The sequence below is a fragment of the Notamacropus eugenii genome, chromosome 6 (assembly GCF_028372415.1).
Source record: "Notamacropus eugenii isolate mMacEug1 chromosome 6, mMacEug1.pri_v2, whole genome shotgun sequence".
Taxonomy (NCBI): Eukaryota; Metazoa; Chordata; class Mammalia; order Diprotodontia; family Macropodidae; genus Notamacropus; species Notamacropus eugenii.
This window is the reverse complement of record NC_092877.1, coordinates 378016098-378035214: the sequence shown is the minus strand read 5'-3', so window position 1 is coordinate 378035214 and position 19117 is coordinate 378016098. Positions and strand designations below refer to the sequence as shown.

Below are 19117 nucleotides of genomic sequence, written 5' to 3'. Positions count from 1 at the left end.
AAGCTTTCCTTTTAAAAGCCACCCAGACGGTGCCGAGGACCTGAGGCCTCGCAGCCGCGCGGGGACGTGACGGGGATCCGGCCCGGGCTCCCCCTTCCTCCCGGTGTGCCCGAGAAGCGGCCCCGGGGGTCCTTCGCTGGAGCGTGGCGGGAGCCTAGGAGGGGAGCCCCGAGATGGGCTGGGATTCCTGCAGCGGAGGCCTCGTCCTTCTCGGGGGATGGGGGGGGTCTCTGAAGCTTCACATGGAACTGGGGGGCCCGGACCCCTAACAGGGAAAGAGCGCCGTCCGGCTGGGGCCCCGCCGACTCTGCCTCGCTAGCATTTCAGGGCGAGCGCCCCGATGTAAGCTCCGCCCCCGCCCCTGCCGGCGTGACGTCATAAAACCAGGCACCAATCCCAGCCGGGCTTGTCTTCCGACCTTATTCCCCGGATGTGTAGGGGAAAGAGGGGAACGTTTGAGCCGAGCGCTGGTTTCTGCGGGAGCCGGAGAAATCCGGCGGACCGACGGACCGGAAGAGACCCGGCGGACGCTCGACTCGGGCCGCTCCGGGCGCGCGCAAGGCTCCCGGCGCCATGGCGGCCAGCTGCAGGCAGGTTGGTGCCCCTTCCGCCGAGCGCTTACTGCTCTAGAGGGGAAACTTGGGTCCCGGGAGGGAGGCGCTGCCCCGAAGCTACCCAGCGCAAGAGCGCCTGGGTTGGCAGCCGAGTTTGGGTCCGAGGACCCCAGAACAGGCTTCCCTGGGGTCCAGACCCGGGCGCCAGGTGGAGGGGGCTTAGTGGTACGGCTGCGCGGCCCTCTTTTCTTCTCCCCGGCCTGGGAGCTGGACCGGACTGGAGCGCGGCTGCGCAGTCGGCTCTTCTTCTTTCCCTCCTCCCGGGGGTCTGGAGTGAGGCTGCGCGGCCTAGGGCTGTGGCAGGGGAGGAGCGGGAATACGGCTGCGCGGCTCCCTTTTCTCCCTCCCCGCCCCCGCCCCGGCACCTGAAGTGCGGCTGCGCGGCCGGCGGGGGCGTGGCGAGGGAGTCCTCCGGCCCCGCCCCGGGGGCTGAAGTGAGACATAGTGCGGCTGCGCAGCCCTGAGCCGTTCCGACTTTGACGCCTGTCCGGCTCGGGAGGGGGTCTAGAGGAAGTGCAGCTTCCCCCCCCCGCCCCCACTTCCAGGGGCGCTTGCCGTGGGCGCCTCGTTTCCTCCTCTGTCAAGCGGGGTGGAAAGGACTCAAGCCCTGCTGGGGGGCGGGACTTGAACCCAGGTCCTTGCTGAGCCGCGCTCCCCCCCTCCCATGTTGGGCTGTATTTGGTTAGGGCTTGTAGGCAGTCATTAGGCGCCACAGATATACACGTATACACGTGTAGCCGGAGGAGGTGCGGGGGGCCCTGTCACTGGCAGCACGAGTGGGGGGGTCTACGGGGCCGCCGACCCCGGAGCCAGGGGCTGACTGCGCTTCCCGGGAATCCAGGTGTGACAGGTGGGCAGTGACCCTTGGCCTTTTGTTTTCCCGTAGGTCTGTCGGTGGCACAGGCTGGTGCCCTTGGCCGGTGTGCCCGCGCCGCACCCAGCCCCCTGGCCCGCGGCGGGGGCTCCCTCCCATGTTCAGGGGCGCAGACTCACCGCAGCTTCGTCCGAAGGGGGCAGGGGAGAGGCAGGTGTTGGGGCTTCCACAAGCCGGGTTCGGGAGCCCCGCAGGAGCGCTGGGAGCCTCGGGGCTGGGCCGGGGCCAGGGCCGGAGGAGGCGCTCGGCCTGCTGGCGGACCTGGGCTTCAGCCGGACCTGCGTCCAGGAGCTGCTGCGCATCCGCGCGGGGCTCCGGCCGGAGCGCGTGCTGGCCGTGGTCTCGGAGTTGGTGCTGCTGGGTCTGGACCCTGAGCCCGTGTGCCGGGCCCTGCAGAAGAACCCTGGAATCCTGCAGCTGACCGGTGGGCAGCTGAAGAGCCGGGCGGGTCACCTGCGGCGGCTGGGGCTCGGAGGAGGTAGTGTCCTAGCCTGTTCTTACCCGCGGGCTGGCGTTCCGTCCCCTTCCTCTTTCTTGGCAGTTCTACCTTGAATTGCCTTGTGATGAAGTAGCTTCTTGCGGAGGAAGCAGTAAAGAAGATCAGCCTTTGCTAGTCCCCAAAGGCGCCGTAAGGAGCTCTGGAGTCAGAACCCTTCTGATCAGCTCCCTTACTTCTCCGAAGCTTGGCATTCAGGGCCCTTTGGGGGGCTGGGGGCTCCGCTGGAGCCCGGGGCCAGGGCGCACATCCTGCCTTGGTCAGCCGCCAGCGCTGTGACCTTGGCCAGCCTCAGCGTCCCCATCTGTAGAAGGAGGAGGTTGTACCGGACAGCCTCTGAGTCCCTTTGCCATCTGAGTTTGTTGAATGCATGCTTGGTACCAGGCACTGTTCTAGGTACGACACAGGCTTTGCCCTCAGAAGAGGAAGAGGGAACAAGGGGAAGCTTCTGGGTAGTGGGGACAGACACTCTCTGGGATTCACTATGTGAATCCCCTTTTACAGAGGAAATCAAAGGCTCCTCAGGGCAGTAAGTGGGAGAACTGAAGCTCAGCCCCACCTTGTCCTGACTTCTTTGCTCAGGACGCCTCCCAGACATCATCCCTCAGATTGTAAACTTGTTAGGTGATAGTTACGGAAATGACTCCATTTCATAATGATTCTGGGCATAAGCATTGACCAAAAAGATGAACAAGAAGATGAGCCTGGTGGGTTCCTCCTCCTGGTTGCCTTTGCCTTGGCATATCTCGAGGAAGACATTCTGGGCATGATGCACCATCTCCCAAAATAAATACCTCAGACATTTAGCAAGACTGCTTTGTTTGAGCTGTTTGGAAGAACAGTTCAGAGAGATGACCATGAGTGTACCAGGTTCCCCTACGTTATGCCCAGCCAAAGAGGGTGCGAGTTTTCCTGGGCATCTCCATTCTGGGTGCTTTGGAACCGCAGAACCTTGTGGGTATCTTGAGCACTTTCCCACAACCTCTGTCCGTTGGTAGGTTCTGGGAGTCCTGATCTACCAGATCCCTCCTAGTAACCTAGACAAGGGAGTTACCAACATTGACCAAGGACACCTTCAAGAAAGAGTGTTCTTCTGGGAACTCCATGGTTCAAGAGAGAGAATCCTGGAGTCAAGGAGACCTGGGATCAGATCCAGCACCAGACACTTGCTTTGTGACCTTGGGCAAGTCATTTGATCTGTCTGCCTTAGTTTCCTCATCTCTATGAGGAATAGGTATAATAACTCCTCCCTGGCAGGTTTGTTGTGAGGGCCTTGTAATGTGCTTAGCATAGTGCTTGGTTGGTGCATGGTGTGTACTATACCGATGAGTTAGTGTTGCTGTCATTATTAATGGCCATAGACAGTTCCTGTGTCTTGTTGCCCTTGGGCAAGAACAGTATTTCCCCATGGGTTGGAGGCCAATCCTTGCCTTTGGCTGATTTCCTGCCGATTGGGGCGAATGTAGTGGACTCAATATTGTTTGTCATGTTTTTGGCCTAATGTCAAGGTTTTGAGGTAAACTGTACGTACACATGACTTTAAATGTCAGTTCAAAAATCAGTGGAGGAGGCCAGTGTAATCTTTTCAACTCAAATAAAAAGTTTATTTAGTCCCTCTTCTGGGTAAGGCACTGTGTTAGCCTCTGGGAGTACAGAGACAAAAATAAGACATTTCCTACCCTCATGGGGGCAATACAGCACATCGACAGATAAGTAAATACAAAGTAATATAAGAGGAAGAGAGTGAGACTAGCTGGAAGGGTCTTGGGAAGGGCTTTGGGTGCCCCGTGGTGTCCAACTGGTGCTTTCAGGGACACTGAGGAGCCTGCAAGATGTAGGGGAGGGGGAAAGACTCGACTGAGGCTGTGTCTGGCTAACAGTTAGCAGGTCCCTTCAGCTGGAATGGGGAAGGCTTGGCAGGGAATCCTATGAAATAAGATAGACAAGTGAGCAGGAGCTGGGTTGTGTCTTAAATGACAAGCTTTTGTGTTTGGGGCAGAGGGTCTTCAGTGTTGAGGGGGCAGGGCGTGCTGAGAAAAGGCCCCAGAGGGAAGGAGGCCATGGCCCCTGAGAGGGAGCAAACAAGGGGAGGGAGGGAGGTGCTGAAGGGGAGGGGAGCTTGTGAGACCTGAGCAGAGAAGGGACTTTTCTGACCTGACCCCTCGGCAAGTCATCCTCAGCTCATCTGTAAAAGGCCAAAAGCTGGAGCATCCTGTCTTCCTGACTCTTCCTAGGCCCTGGTCTGGCAAAGTCCTCATTTCTTATCTCATAGTATGGGAAGAGTTGGTAAGATGGTGAGACTGATTGTGATAAACCTGGTGGGAGAAGGGAGCTTTGGTAAATTGCCAAGGCCATCCTCTGGTCACCCTCCTCAACTCCGGTGCTGGCCTTGTGGGCAGCATCTTCCACCCCTGCCCAATCTCCTCACCCCCACCCTGAGAGGAGAGCAGGCAGTCTGATTCCTGGGACTTCCAAAGAAAAGAAAGGGACTTAAGTGGGAGAGTCTGCTAGGATGGAGAAACCTCTCTGTTCACCTTGGCTATGACCATTCCACCCTCCCTTGGGGGTTCTTCCCTCTCCTTCCCCCATCCTTCTAAGTCCCTGTAGCTTCAACCCCTTCTGCTCCATGTCCTGATGGAGGCCTGTCTGGGGCCATCAAAGCCACCAGCAGGGGCTTCCTGCAGGCTAGACCAGGGAGGCAGCTCCTGCTATTCCACGTTTTGCCTGTGAAACTTTGGCACATGCCTGTCAGGTGGGCTTCCCGGCTCTGTGGTACAGATGGGCATACGACCCGTCATGATGGACAGCATTATTTCTTTGGGAAAAGGCTCTGCAGTTCCAGCGTGTGCACTTTGGGAGCACAGCATGCCTGTCCTTGGGGGGCCGCCTGTTTTCACATGAGCCTTGCTCATTGTTTGTTTCCTGTGTGAATCAGGGCCCTTGTGGTCATCCCCTTCCTCTCCTGGGTCCCACAGGGAACTTGCAGCACATGACTCACTGCTGTCCAGACCTGTTCACCATGAGCCAGCAGCGTATTGATGCCCTTGTCTCCGTTCTGAAGGACAAATGCCTTTTCACTGGGCAGCAGGTGACAGAAATTTTGCACAGCTGCCCCAGAGTTCTTCAGGAGGACCCCGGCGCCTTGGAGTATAAATTCCAGGTGAGAGAGAGCAGGTGAAGGTACGCTGGAGCCCCTGCCCACAGGGACAGAGCTTGAACTCTTTGCTTCACATCTAAGAGCCAGGCAAGTTTTTCATCTTTTTAGAGATAATAAAGGAAAAAGTGGGCAGCTGTAGATGGTTGTAGGGCACTGATGTTCCTCACCTCAAGTGAAGTCTGAACTTAGAGTCACCAGTGGTCTACTGGAGAGTGAGAGTGCAGGTGTCCCTCTGACCATGCCTTCTGCAGAACTTAAGGAGAAGAGTGGTCCATAGGCCCTCCTCTTTCCTTGGAGGTCAGGCCTGGGCTAGAGCCTGTAATTCAGAGGAAGGAGGGTCCCACACGAGTCAGAAACCTGGGGCTGGGGTCCTCGCAGCCACACTCGAGGCTATTGGGTTGGGTTAGGGCTTCTGGCTTCACCCCCAACCTGGTGAGCCTCATATTTTCCCTCTGTCAGAGGGGTACTGAGTGCTGGTGCTGGCCAACTCAGGCTTTTTGTACAAACTGAAGTTTGTGTAGGAATGCAAGTTTAATGTTCAGGTTTGGTAGTTAGATGAACCCTGAATGAGAAGAATTAACTATACTCCTTGGTGGATCAGTCACTGGTATGAAAATGGTGACTTGATGCCTGGGATTGTCTGTGACTTCTCCAGGGACTCTACATAGAAGGAAACTGAGGCACAGAGGAACTGAGTCTTACAGGAGGGACATTCACCTGCTGCCGCTGTTGGGGATGCCTGGCTTGGCATGATATGAATGAGGCTCCTGGGGCTCGGGCGTTCTCAGCACCCTGATGAGGGGTCTGTTGGAGACTAATGTAATTGAAGGAACGAGAGGCCCCCCAGAACCAGGACATATTTTCCAGGGGCCATGGGAGGCTCAGGAAGGGAGGAGTGTGTCTGAAGAGCTGCTAACTCTGGTTCCTCTGTGTCCTCAGTCTCCCTTGCCCACTCAGTTTCTTCAGGTGCGATTGTCTAGACCTGGGACAGATTCCTGAGTGGAGAGGGAGGTGACGACCAGTGTTTTAGGTCCCACTTCTGGACTCCACCCTCCTGTCATCATTGGATTCTTTTTTCCCCTGACTGATGGGAAAGAAACTGAACCCTTCCATTGGGTTTTTTCTCCCTCTGTCTCCTTTGTTTCTGATCTGAACCTGTTGTTCATGTAGGTGACAGAGCTCCACATCACCGGTGCTATGGCCAGGGATTGCGTGGGCAGAGCTTTGTGGCTAGCCATTCCTAGTGAGGCTCTCCTCTTAGAGATCAGTTTGAGTACAGTGATTGGCATGGGGAGTGATGGAGGTGGATGGTGGTTTCCATTCTGCTGCTGGGGTTCCTCAATGTTTTGTGTTGTTCCTTACAGTATGCATATTTTAGGATGGGAATAAAGCAACGGGACTTGGTGCAGAGCAGATACTTCCAGTACTCGATGACCAAGATCAAACAGAGGCACATCTTCTTAGAGCGACTGGGCCGTTACCAGACTCCTGATAAAAAGGGACAAACCCAGATCTGTAATCCTTCTGTGAATTCAGTTTTGAGAGCCCCAGAAGCAGAGTTTTTAGCCAGGACAGCCCACTCATCTTCGGAGGAGTTTGAAATCTTTAAGCAGCTTTTAGCTCGGGAGGACCTGGAGAAGGGTGAAGGTGCCAGCATGTCTGAGGATGAGGACTCAGACCTGGCAGACACTGACAGTTGTGATGATGAGGACTGAAAGGATGCCAAGGGAGAGTTTCATCTTAGGAAGACATCTGCTGCAAGTGTCATTGGAGGATTTTCCAGTTACTGACGTCCCCTGAAGACTTGGATCTGTGACCAGACCAACGAATGCACTTTCAATAGAGGATCTGGCTTGCTCCCCCCAGCTGAGATGCGCATTTAGGGTTAGATGCTGGAGCTAGGTGGGACTGCAGAGCCTTGTGGTTCCACGTGTCATTCAGGACTCCCTTGTTGTAATGGATGTAAGGATAGTAAAGCAGTCTGGCCTCACTTTTGGTCCTGCTCCTGTGTGAATTGCTTACCTAACCTGAAGGGAGGGGTTTATTCTTCTGGTGGCAGGGAACCAGCTGTCTTTCCTTCTAGTGGGTCAGTAGTGAATGTGCTAAGTGGTGATGGTAAGACAGGGAAGGGGCAGGTGGGCTGGTTACCTCCCAGGGGTCCTGGTTCTTAACTTAAAAATGATTGCTTGACTCATAGTTGCCATGTGCCATGAAGTCTGGCTTTGACTTTGGCTTCACACCGATTATTTATGAGGGTCCCATTAAATGAGAAGCCCATCAGTCGGCCTGCAGCTTACTTCCCATCCTACTCTTTGTCATGTCAGGCCTTTCTGAAACTGTGGCCTTGGTGCTTGATTAGTGGCAGCCATGGCACACACTCGCCATGCTTTTCTCCTCAGGATGGAATATTGGCTAAGCTGATTGAATTTCACATGGGTGGAATTACCCAGTAGACACCTGGTCTTCCTGGCAGAGACCCTGCCAAGGAACTGAGCACTGCATTGGACTCAGAGATGCAATCTGGTGCCCCCGACGGGCAGAGGACCTGGCTTCCGAGCCTGTGGGCCTGAAGCACCCTCTGGAGGCCTCACTCTTCTTGTCGGTAACCTCCAGCTGTGATCTCCTCATTTTTATTCAGGCTCCTTGCTTAGCTCACCGAGCAATCGTTTTTAGCTCTGTGATGATCTAGCCTTTTTCTCCCCCATTCGGCTTTAGAGGAAGGACTAACAAATTATCATTAAACAAGATACATTGAAAAATGTCAATTAATGTAAACTTCCTGAGGTTGATCTTTAGGTTTACTTAGGTTTACTTTTAGGTATACAACCCAGAAGGGGCTTCGAGAAAATAAATTGTATTTAAAAAATTTCAAACTGACAAGATTTGAAACAAGGTTCTTTTTGCTTTTGCTTTGTAGCCTTGATTTTGTACAATTTGCATGAACTGGTCAGTGTGGGCATTTAGTACTGGGATGTGTTGCTAATACTCTCTCTGGCAAGTGATGTTTGTATGTGCCAAGGAAAGGAGACCCAGGCCAGAAGGTGAGGGTGAGTTCTATAGTCAGAGCCACTTCACTAGGGATGATGGTCACCAAGGGCATTGGGGGAAGGCTGTGCAGGAGATTTTGGCCCGGCAAGAAGGAAGTTCTGTTTACTTCACTTACAATGAGAGGCTGCTTGTGAGAGGAGGTGGAGCTTTTTCAGACAGCAGGAGATGATGGCCTGCAAGAAGAAACCATTTCACTGGGTGAGAATTCTAGTTGGATTCCTCTGTCTTTGGGACTCCAAATGATGCGTTTCTTAGGAGCCCGTGTTTTTATGTGAGATGTGGAGTGGGATCCTAAAGAGTTCTCCACTTTACAGGCCGTTGGTCCTTTTCACCTGGACCACAAATGAATATGCTTCTGAGAAAAAGGGAAGGAGGGATTCCTGGGTCCTCTGTGGACAAACTGTAATCCTGTATCATCAGTCTCCTTTGAGCTGATGGGCTTTTAGGAAGAGGTGATTGGCCTTCAAATGATTTCACAGAAGAAATGAGAGGTTCAGAATGAGTCATAAGGAGAAAGTGCCTTGGCAGATGGGCTTGGAATGTTTTAAAGGCAAATTAAAAGATATAATTGCTGTGAAAACACAATATTATATTTAGAAAAACTTTTTCAGTAGATATTTTCATTTCTCTGTACGACATCAAAAGGAACGGGTCACGCTGCCACAGACGGCCAGACTCAGAATTGGCTATTATCAAACCAACATTTTTCTTTTTCTGAGATTCCAAGAGTTATTAACGTGATGGTAGAAGACTTTTTTTCCTCATCTACATTTCCAGTCACATCATGTGACCCTGTTGAGGCCCAGTATTGTTGGAAAAAAAATCACATGGTTATACATATTAATGACCCTTTTCCAGCCACCTCTGTTTTTAACTCTTCACTAAACTAAAGCCAATCTCTTGAGTGGTACAGCTTTTGAAATAGTAGAAGTTTTTTAGATTTGCTGTAGTTTATCTCCTTGGCATGTCCTTCCTTTATGAAAATGGCTGATTAGTATGTGTGTGTGCTTTTCCTGAGACATACCCATATATAATTCTCATAATTTAAAAACCAAGATTTTAATCCTTCAAAGAAATCCTCTTATAAAATATGACTACATCTTGTGAAAAAGAATGCCTTCTCATTCGAATGGGCCATGATCTCTTTCAGCCCCCTCAGATACTGGGGAATGTGGACAGGTAAGAGAAATCTGTGTAGACTGTGCATCCTGACACAGAACCCTTGCTGCCTCACCGCTTCACAAATAGTACTCTCAAATTTGAAGGCCAGATTTCCTTCTCTTCCCTCTGTTTGTCTAAGAGCTCTAATGCATGCCAGTACTGTCTCCACCCTTGACTACTGACGGATGCCTGGCATGGTGAGCGGAAGACTCAGCACTAACTTTGGGGTCTACTTGGGGTCAGTTGCTATAATGATGTTAACATTTCTAAGTCTCATGTAGGGTTTCCATTGTTTTAACAGCACTTTGGGGGAGTGAAAAGTTAACATCATGAATGATAACGTGTCCTCTCTGGTAAAGGACCAAACTTGAACAATTTTAGGTTAATGACTCAGTAGACTAAAACAGTTTGTCTTGATGGCAACTGTGCAGACCTTTTTTCCGTTAGCCCGGTGTGGCCATGATGACTGTACCTGATCTGCCAGCTAAGGAATGAGTTTGTCCACATGCAAAAGCCCATAGGAAATTCTTGGAGACAGAAAGGTTTCTAAGCTAGACAGCGTTAATTAACATTTCTTCTTTCAAAATACCACAAGGCACTAATCCATGCTATGGACTACTAACCTGCAAAACATCAATGTACAAAAATACTCTTCAGATTATAGGACTGGGGACAAACAGGGTTAAGTAGCACTAAACAACGCTTGGAGTTGCTTTTCAACTTGGGAAAAAATCCATCTCTGCTCTTGCTGCTTGGAGGCTGCTGATGTTCCTTCTCCATTTTGGTTTTTTTGGTTCTCAGAGAGAAGATTCACACCCACTTTGAATTTTTTGTGAGCCAGAATCTGCTGATTCCGGTGATGTTCCTGGTGGTCTGCTCAGTGAACCTCCTCTCATTTGCATACCCATACGTTGTTATCTTTCAGTCTCTGTAGAAGACTAGCCGATACTGTTCCAAAGGTTTGTGCTGCGGTAGCACTGCAGCACCTGTGCATGGTATATCTCGGGAAGAATGCAGACACCTTGGAGAGATGAAGTCTGGAATTAAAAAACTGAAGAAGCCATGACTGTGTCCCCAGAGGAAGGTGGCATGGTGTCAGGCCTGATGTGTCCTAGAGAGGCTTGAGGAGAGGAGGCTGCTGAGGTGTGGGTTCCCGTCTAGTAAAGTGCCTCTCCTCTTTGGGTTCTGTTTCAGCCCATCTAGTAGATCTCATCTTCCTGGGATTTAAAAGCCCTTAGAGTTGACAAGGTGAAACTACAATCGTTCTGGACCCTTTAAGGAAGGAGGGAAAAAGACATTAATATTTTCAAATGACACTTAAAATTTAAATACTGATTTTCATCTGTTACAAGTTATTATAATTCCAGCCTCATCCTTTCCAGGTAAAAGCCCCTCCCTCATTTCTCCTAAAGGTTTTCCATTTGTTTCCATTTGTCATTTAGTTGGGGTTTTATGCCTTTAATTGTCAGCATCAGGAATTGACCTGCTCAGGGCCCTTGGGTCCTTGAAGGCCGTGTTCGCAGAACCAGTGCCCTGGTTGGCCTTTTCACCTTTTAAAGGCTTCAAGGACAGGCTTCGTGTCCTCATTGCTCACAGATGGCATCTCCCACCTGGCCTGCAGGTTGGGGATGTGTTTTGACCACAGTAACTTATGAAAGCACTGATGGGGGTGTGGAGAGGAATTCTCAGATGTACCCCACCACTGAAGGGAGGACACATGGGGATTAAGTCACAGACTTTGAGCTGATGAGAATCCAGCACTCAGTGACAAGTAGAAGGTCTCATGAGAGTTAGCTGTGTAGATAAGTCTTAGGAATTGCCAGAAGCACACAGACTTGGCCAGCATCCCCCAGCTGATAAAGAGTCTGGCACTGGCTTGGAGTCTGGCACTCTTTGCTACCCGACACTCTCCCTGATGTTGTGTGCGCATGGGTTCACTAGACTAGCCTAGGGTTACAGCTCTTCATAGTTCAGCCTGTTCTTGTGGCTTTTTGTATGGACTTTAAGTCACTGAGCATTTATTAAACACCTTTTGTGTGCCAGGTCTTGTACTCTCCCTGGAGATATAAAGAAAAGCAAAAAGCAGTCCTTGTACTCAAGAACTGCCCTTTGGGAAATGTGTCCATTTTGTTAAACATTAAAATATTTGCAGGGCTTTACAGCCTTTCAGGGAGGCCAGCATGAGTGCTGGGATTTGTCTGTGAGCTTTCTCCTGGAATGTAATTACCAGCTTAGTGATTAGGGAATAAGGAATGCCCAAAGTGTCTCCTTCCTCACTTTGTGACCTTGGAAGGGCACTTACCAACTTAAGGCTTCTTTGCTGTTTGACCGTTGCTTTGTTTCCTGAAATACAGAAAAGAGAGGCTAGTGGAACAGACTTGTTTTTAGAGTTTACCATTCTAGATGTTGCTTTCCTAGAACAGGGACCCTCAGGAGTCTGGGAAAAGAAGCTGAATACAAAAAAGCCAGTTTTAGACTTTTCCCAAAGTAGTTGGAGTGGGCATGTTGATTTGTCCAGGATTCCTGTTGATCCGTGTCTACTCCAAAGTGGATGTGCTTGGAAGGCACCACCTGCCCGGCCTTTGGCCCTGCTGCGGCCTCGTGTGAGCTAGGAGGGAGCAGGGCCTCACATAAGGGCTTTGGGAATACTGTTCCATTCTGTGCGGGACCTGGTGGTCACCCAGCCAGGTGTCTGGCTATCACTGTGAGGGCTCACTAGGTGAATAGTTCTTTGGCTACTGCATTTCAGGAAGCTGCCTGCTGACTGCATCCCCGTTCCCCCTTGCTGCTAGTCCCTGCATCTGGGCTGCCTTGGCGGCCTCGGCTAGTACCTGCTGGGGGTCTTCTGGGCAGTTGTGCCCTCACAGCTCTCCTTGTAGCAGATGTCGGGGTGGACTTTGTAGATTCTCTTGTACCTGCCATTGAGAGAGAGAATTGAGTCAGTGAGCCAGCTCTGCCAAGGACCTCTGAGCTCTGTAGACATTGCGTTGGGGAGCCACCTTTCAAGCCTTGACAGGGCAGTGTCCTTGGTTTCTGAGTTCACTTGATCCTTCGTTTCTCTGGGAGGCGCTTGAGGACTTAGTGCATTTGTTAATGTCAGTTTGGGAGTGACTCGGATTTGATCTTAACTTTTCTGCTTATTTTGTCATCTAGATAAGTTATGGAGTATTCCTTTCAATTTTTTTTTTTAATAAGCTTACTAACCAACCATCAATAAGACATTCGAGTAAACCTAATTGAAAGTGTTCAAATGTAAAATTGAGGTCTGATTTATTGTTCAAAACCTAGAGTGTAGTAGCTTTAGCAAGACATAATAAAAACATCCTTTTTGTCCCCTTGTCCCTTCTGATCTTTTTCCTCTGTGCATTTTTTGTTACCATTTGTTTGTTTTTTTAAACAGTAATAGTAGGTTTGTAAACCATTGTTTTAATTCTGTGTTTTCTTCACTCTGAATCAGGCAGGTGATTCTCTGAGATTCCAGGGTCTTTACCCCCATCTACACCTCTCTATTCCAGCACTTGTTTTGAACTTGGGTTAGAGTTTGGTCAGAAGGAATCTCAGATCTAGGCCTTGTAGGTCCAGAATGCTAGGCTGAGAAGGAACCTTGGAGATTGGCTGTGCTGACCACTTATAGAAGAATCAGTGCCCTCTGACCAAGGTCACAGAGTGGGCAGGGACAGGAAGTGGAATGCCCGGCCGTGCACCTGCCAGCTTCCATGCCTGGAGCGCTCTCCTTTTTCACTAGCCCCTCTTGGGCCCTCTTGCTTCTGCAGCTGCCAGAGGCTGCCTGCCCTCCTCCCATCTGTTCTACAGAGGTCTGGCAGGGCCAGAGCTGTCTGCATGTCAATCCTCCACTGGAGCCTGAGCTCCCTGCAGACTGGGACTGGTCCTTGCCTCCTTTGCAGCCTGATTGCAGGGTCTGGCACTTAGTGAGTAGGAGCTTAATCTGAGCTTGTTGGCCAACTGGCTACATATTTTTAGCATGATGCTCCTTTTGGCTGGATGCAAGCCTGGGAGAGAATGGACACCTGTCTGTCAGAATGGTTTGGGTGGGGTCCTGCCTGCTCATGGTCATAGAAGCTTAGATCTAAGGGTGGCAGGGACCTTTGGGGGCCCCTCAATCCACCAACCCCTGGAGAGGGGGCTGACTTGTCCAAGGTCCCACACAAGGGAGGCCTGAGAGCCAAGGGGCCTGGATTTCAGGGCAGACTTTGCTCTTGCTCATTAGCCATGTGACTGTGGTTGAGTCAACCTTACTGTAGATAGGATTATAGACTCAGAGCTGGAAAGAATCTTGAAAACTTACCTAGATCAGCTTGTCCCATGGATAGCGAAGCTGTGCAGAGATATGACCTTACTTACCCCCAGCTGCTCGGGTTGCCCAGATTACAAAGCCCCTTAGGACAGCCTGGCTGAGGCCGCAGTGAAAGATTGCCCTTGAGGAGCTTTGGAAGGTGGAGAGGGTCTAGTCTGACTTACACATAGTGGCAGACTCCTCCTTCCCACACAGGAAAGGACTTGGTCTCTGAGTACAGCCTTGTGCAGGGATGCGGCACCTTCTTACATGCTGTTCAGGGAGAAGGAGAGAAGTGGGATCAGTGAGGAGTCCATCCACAGGCCCTCACTTCCCCCCACAAGGACACTTGGCAGTGGAGAAGCTAGGATGGAGCCAGACAGAGAGTCCCCTGCTCTGTGGCTCACCTGTCTGCAGGCAGGCAGGCAGTGCTTTCCCACAAAGAAAGCATGCAGGCCTTGCTGGGCCTCCCTGGGGCAGGCTGTGCTCAGGACAACGGTTGGGGCTATTTTTAATGGTCAAGGTTTGCCACTTGTGGCCTCCAAGGCCTGCCTTCCCAGGCTTTGGTCTCAGAGTGGGCACCAACCCTCAGGGAGGGTTTCTTTGCCATCCTCTCCACTGGGGGGCTTCTGGAACACACTTTTTGTCTCCTCAAATGATGCCCAGGCACTCTTGCATCCCTTTCCCTAGGAAAGGCTAGTCAGATACATGCCCTTCTTTCCACTCTGGTGCGAGGGCGTACTCATTAGGTTCCCTCCTAAGGGTACCATAGAGGTCTTGCTGCCAGGTGTCATGCACTGGCATGACATGCACAGTGGACAGTCTCCTTTCTTCTCCCCTCCCCCCTCCCCTGACTCTGGAGCTGGGCCTCAAATTGGAAACCTTTCTCTTCTCCCTCCCCACCCAAGGTATAGTTGGGAGAAGTGAGAATTTCCCCTGCTAGTGTTTTTCTGCCCTGTGTTAGCCCTGCCAGAAGCAGAGTGTGTCCTCTTGGGGAATGCATCCAACAGAGCTGACGGTTCCAGGCTCAGGTTGGGTGGAGAAGCTGGACTCCTGACTTACAGAGCTCGCAATGTCTGCCCTTGAATCCAGGGCCACAGTCACAGCTGTAGGAGTCCATCCCACTCACACATGTGCCGCCATTTTGGCAAGGGTTTATGGAGCAGTTCCTGTAGTCATCTGGAAACCAAAGTGCCGTCATTAGCCTTCTGGCCCCTGCCTAGCATATCAGGATGGCAAAACATGCCTTATGGCTCCTGGATGCTACCTCTCATTGAGGCTGTATTAGCTCATAGGACAGGCTAAAGGTACAAAGAGGAAAGGCAAAATAAAGATGAGAAGGGGAGTGTTGGCTTCTGCGCCTTGCTTTTCTGGGATGCTTCTCAGGATGGGGTGTAGTAAGAAGAGGAAGAGAGCACGGACCACCACCCCAGGGGCCCTCTCTTTGTCCAAGCCCTGTGGAATGCTGGGAAGGCCAGTCACCCTGCAAGGGAGGAGACAGCCTGACTTCTGGAAAATACACCCCTTGGATCTTGGCAGAATCAAAGATGTGCTTTCCACCAGGCGTTTCCATCCCTGTTTGCCAAATGCAGAGAAGGGCAGTAACACAGGCTGTCTTGCAGAGGGAAGATGAAATTCACTGACACACACATCCTGAGGGTGCATGTCCTTAGCTTGTAGCCATCCCTTCTTTGCTTTTCCTCATGCTTTTCTCCCCTCCACCTTTCCAACCGAGAGTATCATCTCTCTAGCTCCTCTGTTTCTTCATCTTTTCTCTCCCTTCATGACTCTACTTCCTTTACCCTCTTTTCCTTTTCCACAGGAAGCTAATAATAACAAATAATAATGATAATCCTGCACCTGTGTGGTTGGCTTAAGCTCTTAAAGCCCTGAACGACGCTTTAAGGGAAGCTTCTGATCCAGACCAATGTAGTGAAAGGCAGCCTGGGACTATGGGCGGTGATGGCCTTGGGAGTTAGGGAGAAAAAAAGTTTACAGAGTGCTTCCTTCCTGCCAACAGTGTGATGTGGGCAGGTAAGTAATATTCTGCTACCAATATTCTGATCGTAGATTTAGAGCTGAAAATGACCCTGCAGGGATGTGGAGCCACACATGAGTTAGGATAGATGGTGGCTGAGTTCCCTTCTAACTCCAGGCTTCTGAGAGCCGGGACATCAAATTTTTTCCCTCCTTTTGCCAGGAAAGAAATTGAGAATGAGGCCCTGGGACTTGCTCAAGTCATATGCCTAGTAAGTGCTGTTGGAAGCAGGATTTGAACCCAGATTTTCCTGATTCTCGGTCCAGTGCCCTGTCTCCTGTCACAGGCTGCCCCTCAAGCACTCTGTGGACTCATGGAAGTGGATGTTCCCTCCAAAAGTGCTGATGGTAACCCATCCAATGTCAGTCTTCTTCCCTGTACTTGACTTGAATGATATGCTTCAAGTCACAGCAAGAAAGGCATTAGGAATGAGATGCAAACCACCAATGCCTCGCCGTTCCCCAAGTTCAGGGCTCTTTGAGCTAGTTAGTGACAGAACTGGGGAGGGACTCCAGGTGCCCTGAAGTTTCTGCCGCATCATGGAGATAGGGGACAGGGCTGGTTGTGTGACCTCATTGGCCTATGGGATTCCCAGGTGAGGAGATTTCCTCTGCCCATCAGAAAGAGTGATTAAGCACTTATGCCAGGCACCAAACCCAGCAGTGTGGGTCAGCACCTTCTCTCCTCTTGGTGTCACACAGTGTATGTGAGAGGCAGGACCAGAGCCCAAGTCTTCTTGCCTTTGAGTAGGGCTCTCTACTACTCTGTGCTAGAGTCTTGTCATATTTTTATGTGGAGCTTGACTGTGATAGAGTACAGCCCTTTGCTTCTGTCTTGGAGGATTTATTTTGCTGGACTCTTTCTACTTCTCCAGTATCCTCCTAATCTGCAAATTAAAACCTTTTTCTTACCTTGACTATTTTTGCTTTCTCCTTGTATAGCCATGGACAATGATGCTATCAAATGTTGTTTTGTTGTTTTCACCTGTGGCCTCAGGAAGGTGGTGGATGTGCACTCTCTGCCTGGGACATGGCTGCTGTGGTCAGAGATTGCCATCCCCTGGCACTTATTGCCTCCTGGCTCCTCTTTTTTAGCCAAGTGTCCAGTGCATGCACTCTCCACCTCAGAAGCTCATCCCCTTACTCTTCCCAAAAATAGGGTTTATTTGCTTTTTCCCATAACAAAGAACACAGCCAGGTTTAGGTAATATCCTCCCCCTGAGAATTCAGGAAAGGACTTCCCCACCAAGCACACATTGCACGCTTACTCTGTGCTGGGCACTGAGCTGATCACAGATTTCCTGTTACCTTGGGTATCCAAGCAGTTCATTTCTAGCAAGAGCTAGAAACGGAATCCAGATATAAATAATAGAGCACCCTGGGCCCTTTTTAAGTTGACATCTAATCTTACAACTGAGCACTTCACCATCTTGATTTGGAGTGAATGAATGGCCTTTCTTGAAAAAGAGATTAAAAAAAGGACACTGAAAAAAATAAAATGAAAGGGCCGCTGCATCATAGAAAGCGCATGGTGAATGTTCATTCTGTTTCACTTATGAAAGCATATGCACAAGCGTGTCCTCGCCAGGACGGAGTTCATTCTGTCCTAGGTGGCAGCACTCCCCATTCACTGTTCTTTAAAGAAGGCATTCCCTTCTCTGTCCTATGAGCTCCTAATGGTAATAAAAATGTAAATTCCACCATCCAGGAGAGCCAAGCTCTGGCTCAGGAGGCCACTGGAGAGGGTGAGGCCAATGTAGTGTATATAAATGTGTGTGTGTGTGGGGGGGGAGGGAGGGAGGAGCCTAGCCAGGGCTCTTCTGCCTAGACAGAAGTGGCCAGGTGATTCACAGAGTGAAGGGCCTTGCAGATGGCTCCTGTTCTCCCAGAGGGCTTTGGCCTTTCCACCCTTCTCCAGGGGGGACGCCTGTCCACACAATGAGGGACAGTCAGAGTCCTGTGTAGTGCTGGGGTCAAGATGGCAAACCTCTCCTCTCTTCTGACTTACCTTCCTTCTCTTTGTGGCTTTCGGGTTCTGGCAGTTGGAGTGCCAGGCTGATTCGGTTGGTGGATTCTTCCATGTTCTCCAGTTTCACTGGGGTCTCTGGCTCTAGGATGGTGTGGAAAAACATAAAGGTCCAGGTCACAAAATGGCAGCTACTACTTGTAGGGGTTTAAACCTGTGATCTGTGTCTCTTTTTTTTCTTATAATGTATTTTCAGTGTTCTACAACCACTTCCATGATTAGATTTTCTCCTCCCCCCTCCCCCCTCACCAAGACAGCATACCATCTTATATACCTGTATGTTCTTATTAACCACATTTTCACATTAGTCATGTTGCATAGAAAAATTAAAATGAATGGGAAAAACCATGAGAAAAAACAAACAAAAACATAACATAACACAACAGAAAATATTCTGCTTCATTCTGCGATCCAATTCCATATCTTTCTCTGGATGTGGAAGGCATTTTGCCTCAATAGTCCTTTGGGAACGTTTTAGGTTCTTGCATTGCTAAGAAGGGCTAGGTCTACCAGAAACAGTTCTTGAACACTGTGACTGATACTGTATATAATGTTCTCCTGGTTCTGCTCCTTTCACTCAGCATCAGTTCATATAGGTCCTTCCAGGCCTCTCTGAAGTCTTCCTGTCTTCATTTCTTATAGCACAATAATGTTCCACTACATTCGTAAACCACAAGCTGTTCCCCAGTTGATGGGCATCCCCTCGATTTCCAGCTTTTGACCACCACAAAGAGAGCTGCTACAAATATTTTTGTACATGTGGGACCTTTTCCCATTTTTATGATCTCTTCGGGATCCAGCCCTAGAAGCGATATTGCTGGGTTAAAGGGTATGCACATTTTTGTAGCCCTTTGGGCATAGTTCCAAATTGCTCTCCAGAATGGTTGGATCAGCTCACAGCTCCACCAACAATGAGTTAGTGTTCCAACTCTCCCACATCTTCTCCAACATTTATCGGCTGTTAGCCAATCTGATAGGTGCAATGTGGTACCTCAGAGTTGTTTTGATTTGCATCTCTCTAATCAATAGTAATTTAGACTTTTTTTCATATGACTATAGATAGCTTCAATTTCTTCCTCTGAAAACTGCCTGTTCATATCTTTCATCATTTATCAATTGGGGAATGACTTGTATTCTTGTACATTTGACTCATTTCTCTGTATGTTTTAGAAATGAGGCCTTTATCACAGACACTAGTTGTAAAAATTCTTTCCCGGTTTTCTGCTTCCCTCCTAATCTTGGTTGCATTGGGTTTGTTAATGTAATCAAAATTATCCATTTTGCCTGTCATAATGTTCTCTATCTCTTGTTTGGTCAAAAATTTCTTCATTCTCCATAGATCTGACAAATACACTCTTCCTTGCTTCCTAATTTGTTTAGAATATCAGCTTTTATACCTAGATCATGTAT

General features: G+C 50.0%; 2 protein-coding genes across 3 annotated transcripts in view; one reads left to right on the top strand and one right to left on the bottom strand.

The window, feature by feature from the left end:
* Positions 1–511: 511 nt before the first annotated feature.
* Positions 512–7131, top strand: MTERF4 (mitochondrial transcription termination factor 4). Of its 2 annotated transcripts, none has more exons than XM_072618815.1 (3): positions 512–594; positions 4960–5144; positions 6506–7131. In XM_072618815.1, the coding sequence occupies exons 2-3, from the start codon at positions 4974–4976 to the stop codon at positions 6854–6856; spliced, it is 522 nt and encodes a 173-aa protein (XP_072474916.1). In that variant the 5' UTR covers positions 512–594; positions 4960–4973; the 3' UTR covers positions 6857–7131. The 2 variants fall into 2 exon arrangements, with proteins under 2 accessions (XP_072474916.1, XP_072474915.1); XM_072618814.1 differs by lacking the exon at positions 512–594 and adding an exon at positions 1835–1966.
* The window catches only part of SNED1 (sushi, nidogen and EGF like domains 1), a 104731-nt gene continuing 89175 nt past the window's right edge, over positions 3562–19117 (bottom strand). Inside the window, exons 28-33 of the mRNA XM_072618790.1 lie at positions 17690–17791; positions 14707–14823; positions 13830–13917; positions 12182–12265; positions 11653–11693; positions 3562–10622 (exon numbers count right to left, since the gene is read on the bottom strand). Coding sequence (XP_072474891.1) covers positions 11657–11693; positions 12182–12265; positions 13830–13917; positions 14707–14823; positions 17690–17791 — 428 coding nt within the window. The 3' untranslated portion in view covers positions 3562–10622; positions 11653–11656. The remainder of the gene's footprint in view (positions 10623–11652; positions 11694–12181; positions 12266–13829; positions 13918–14706; positions 14824–17689; positions 17792–19117) is intronic.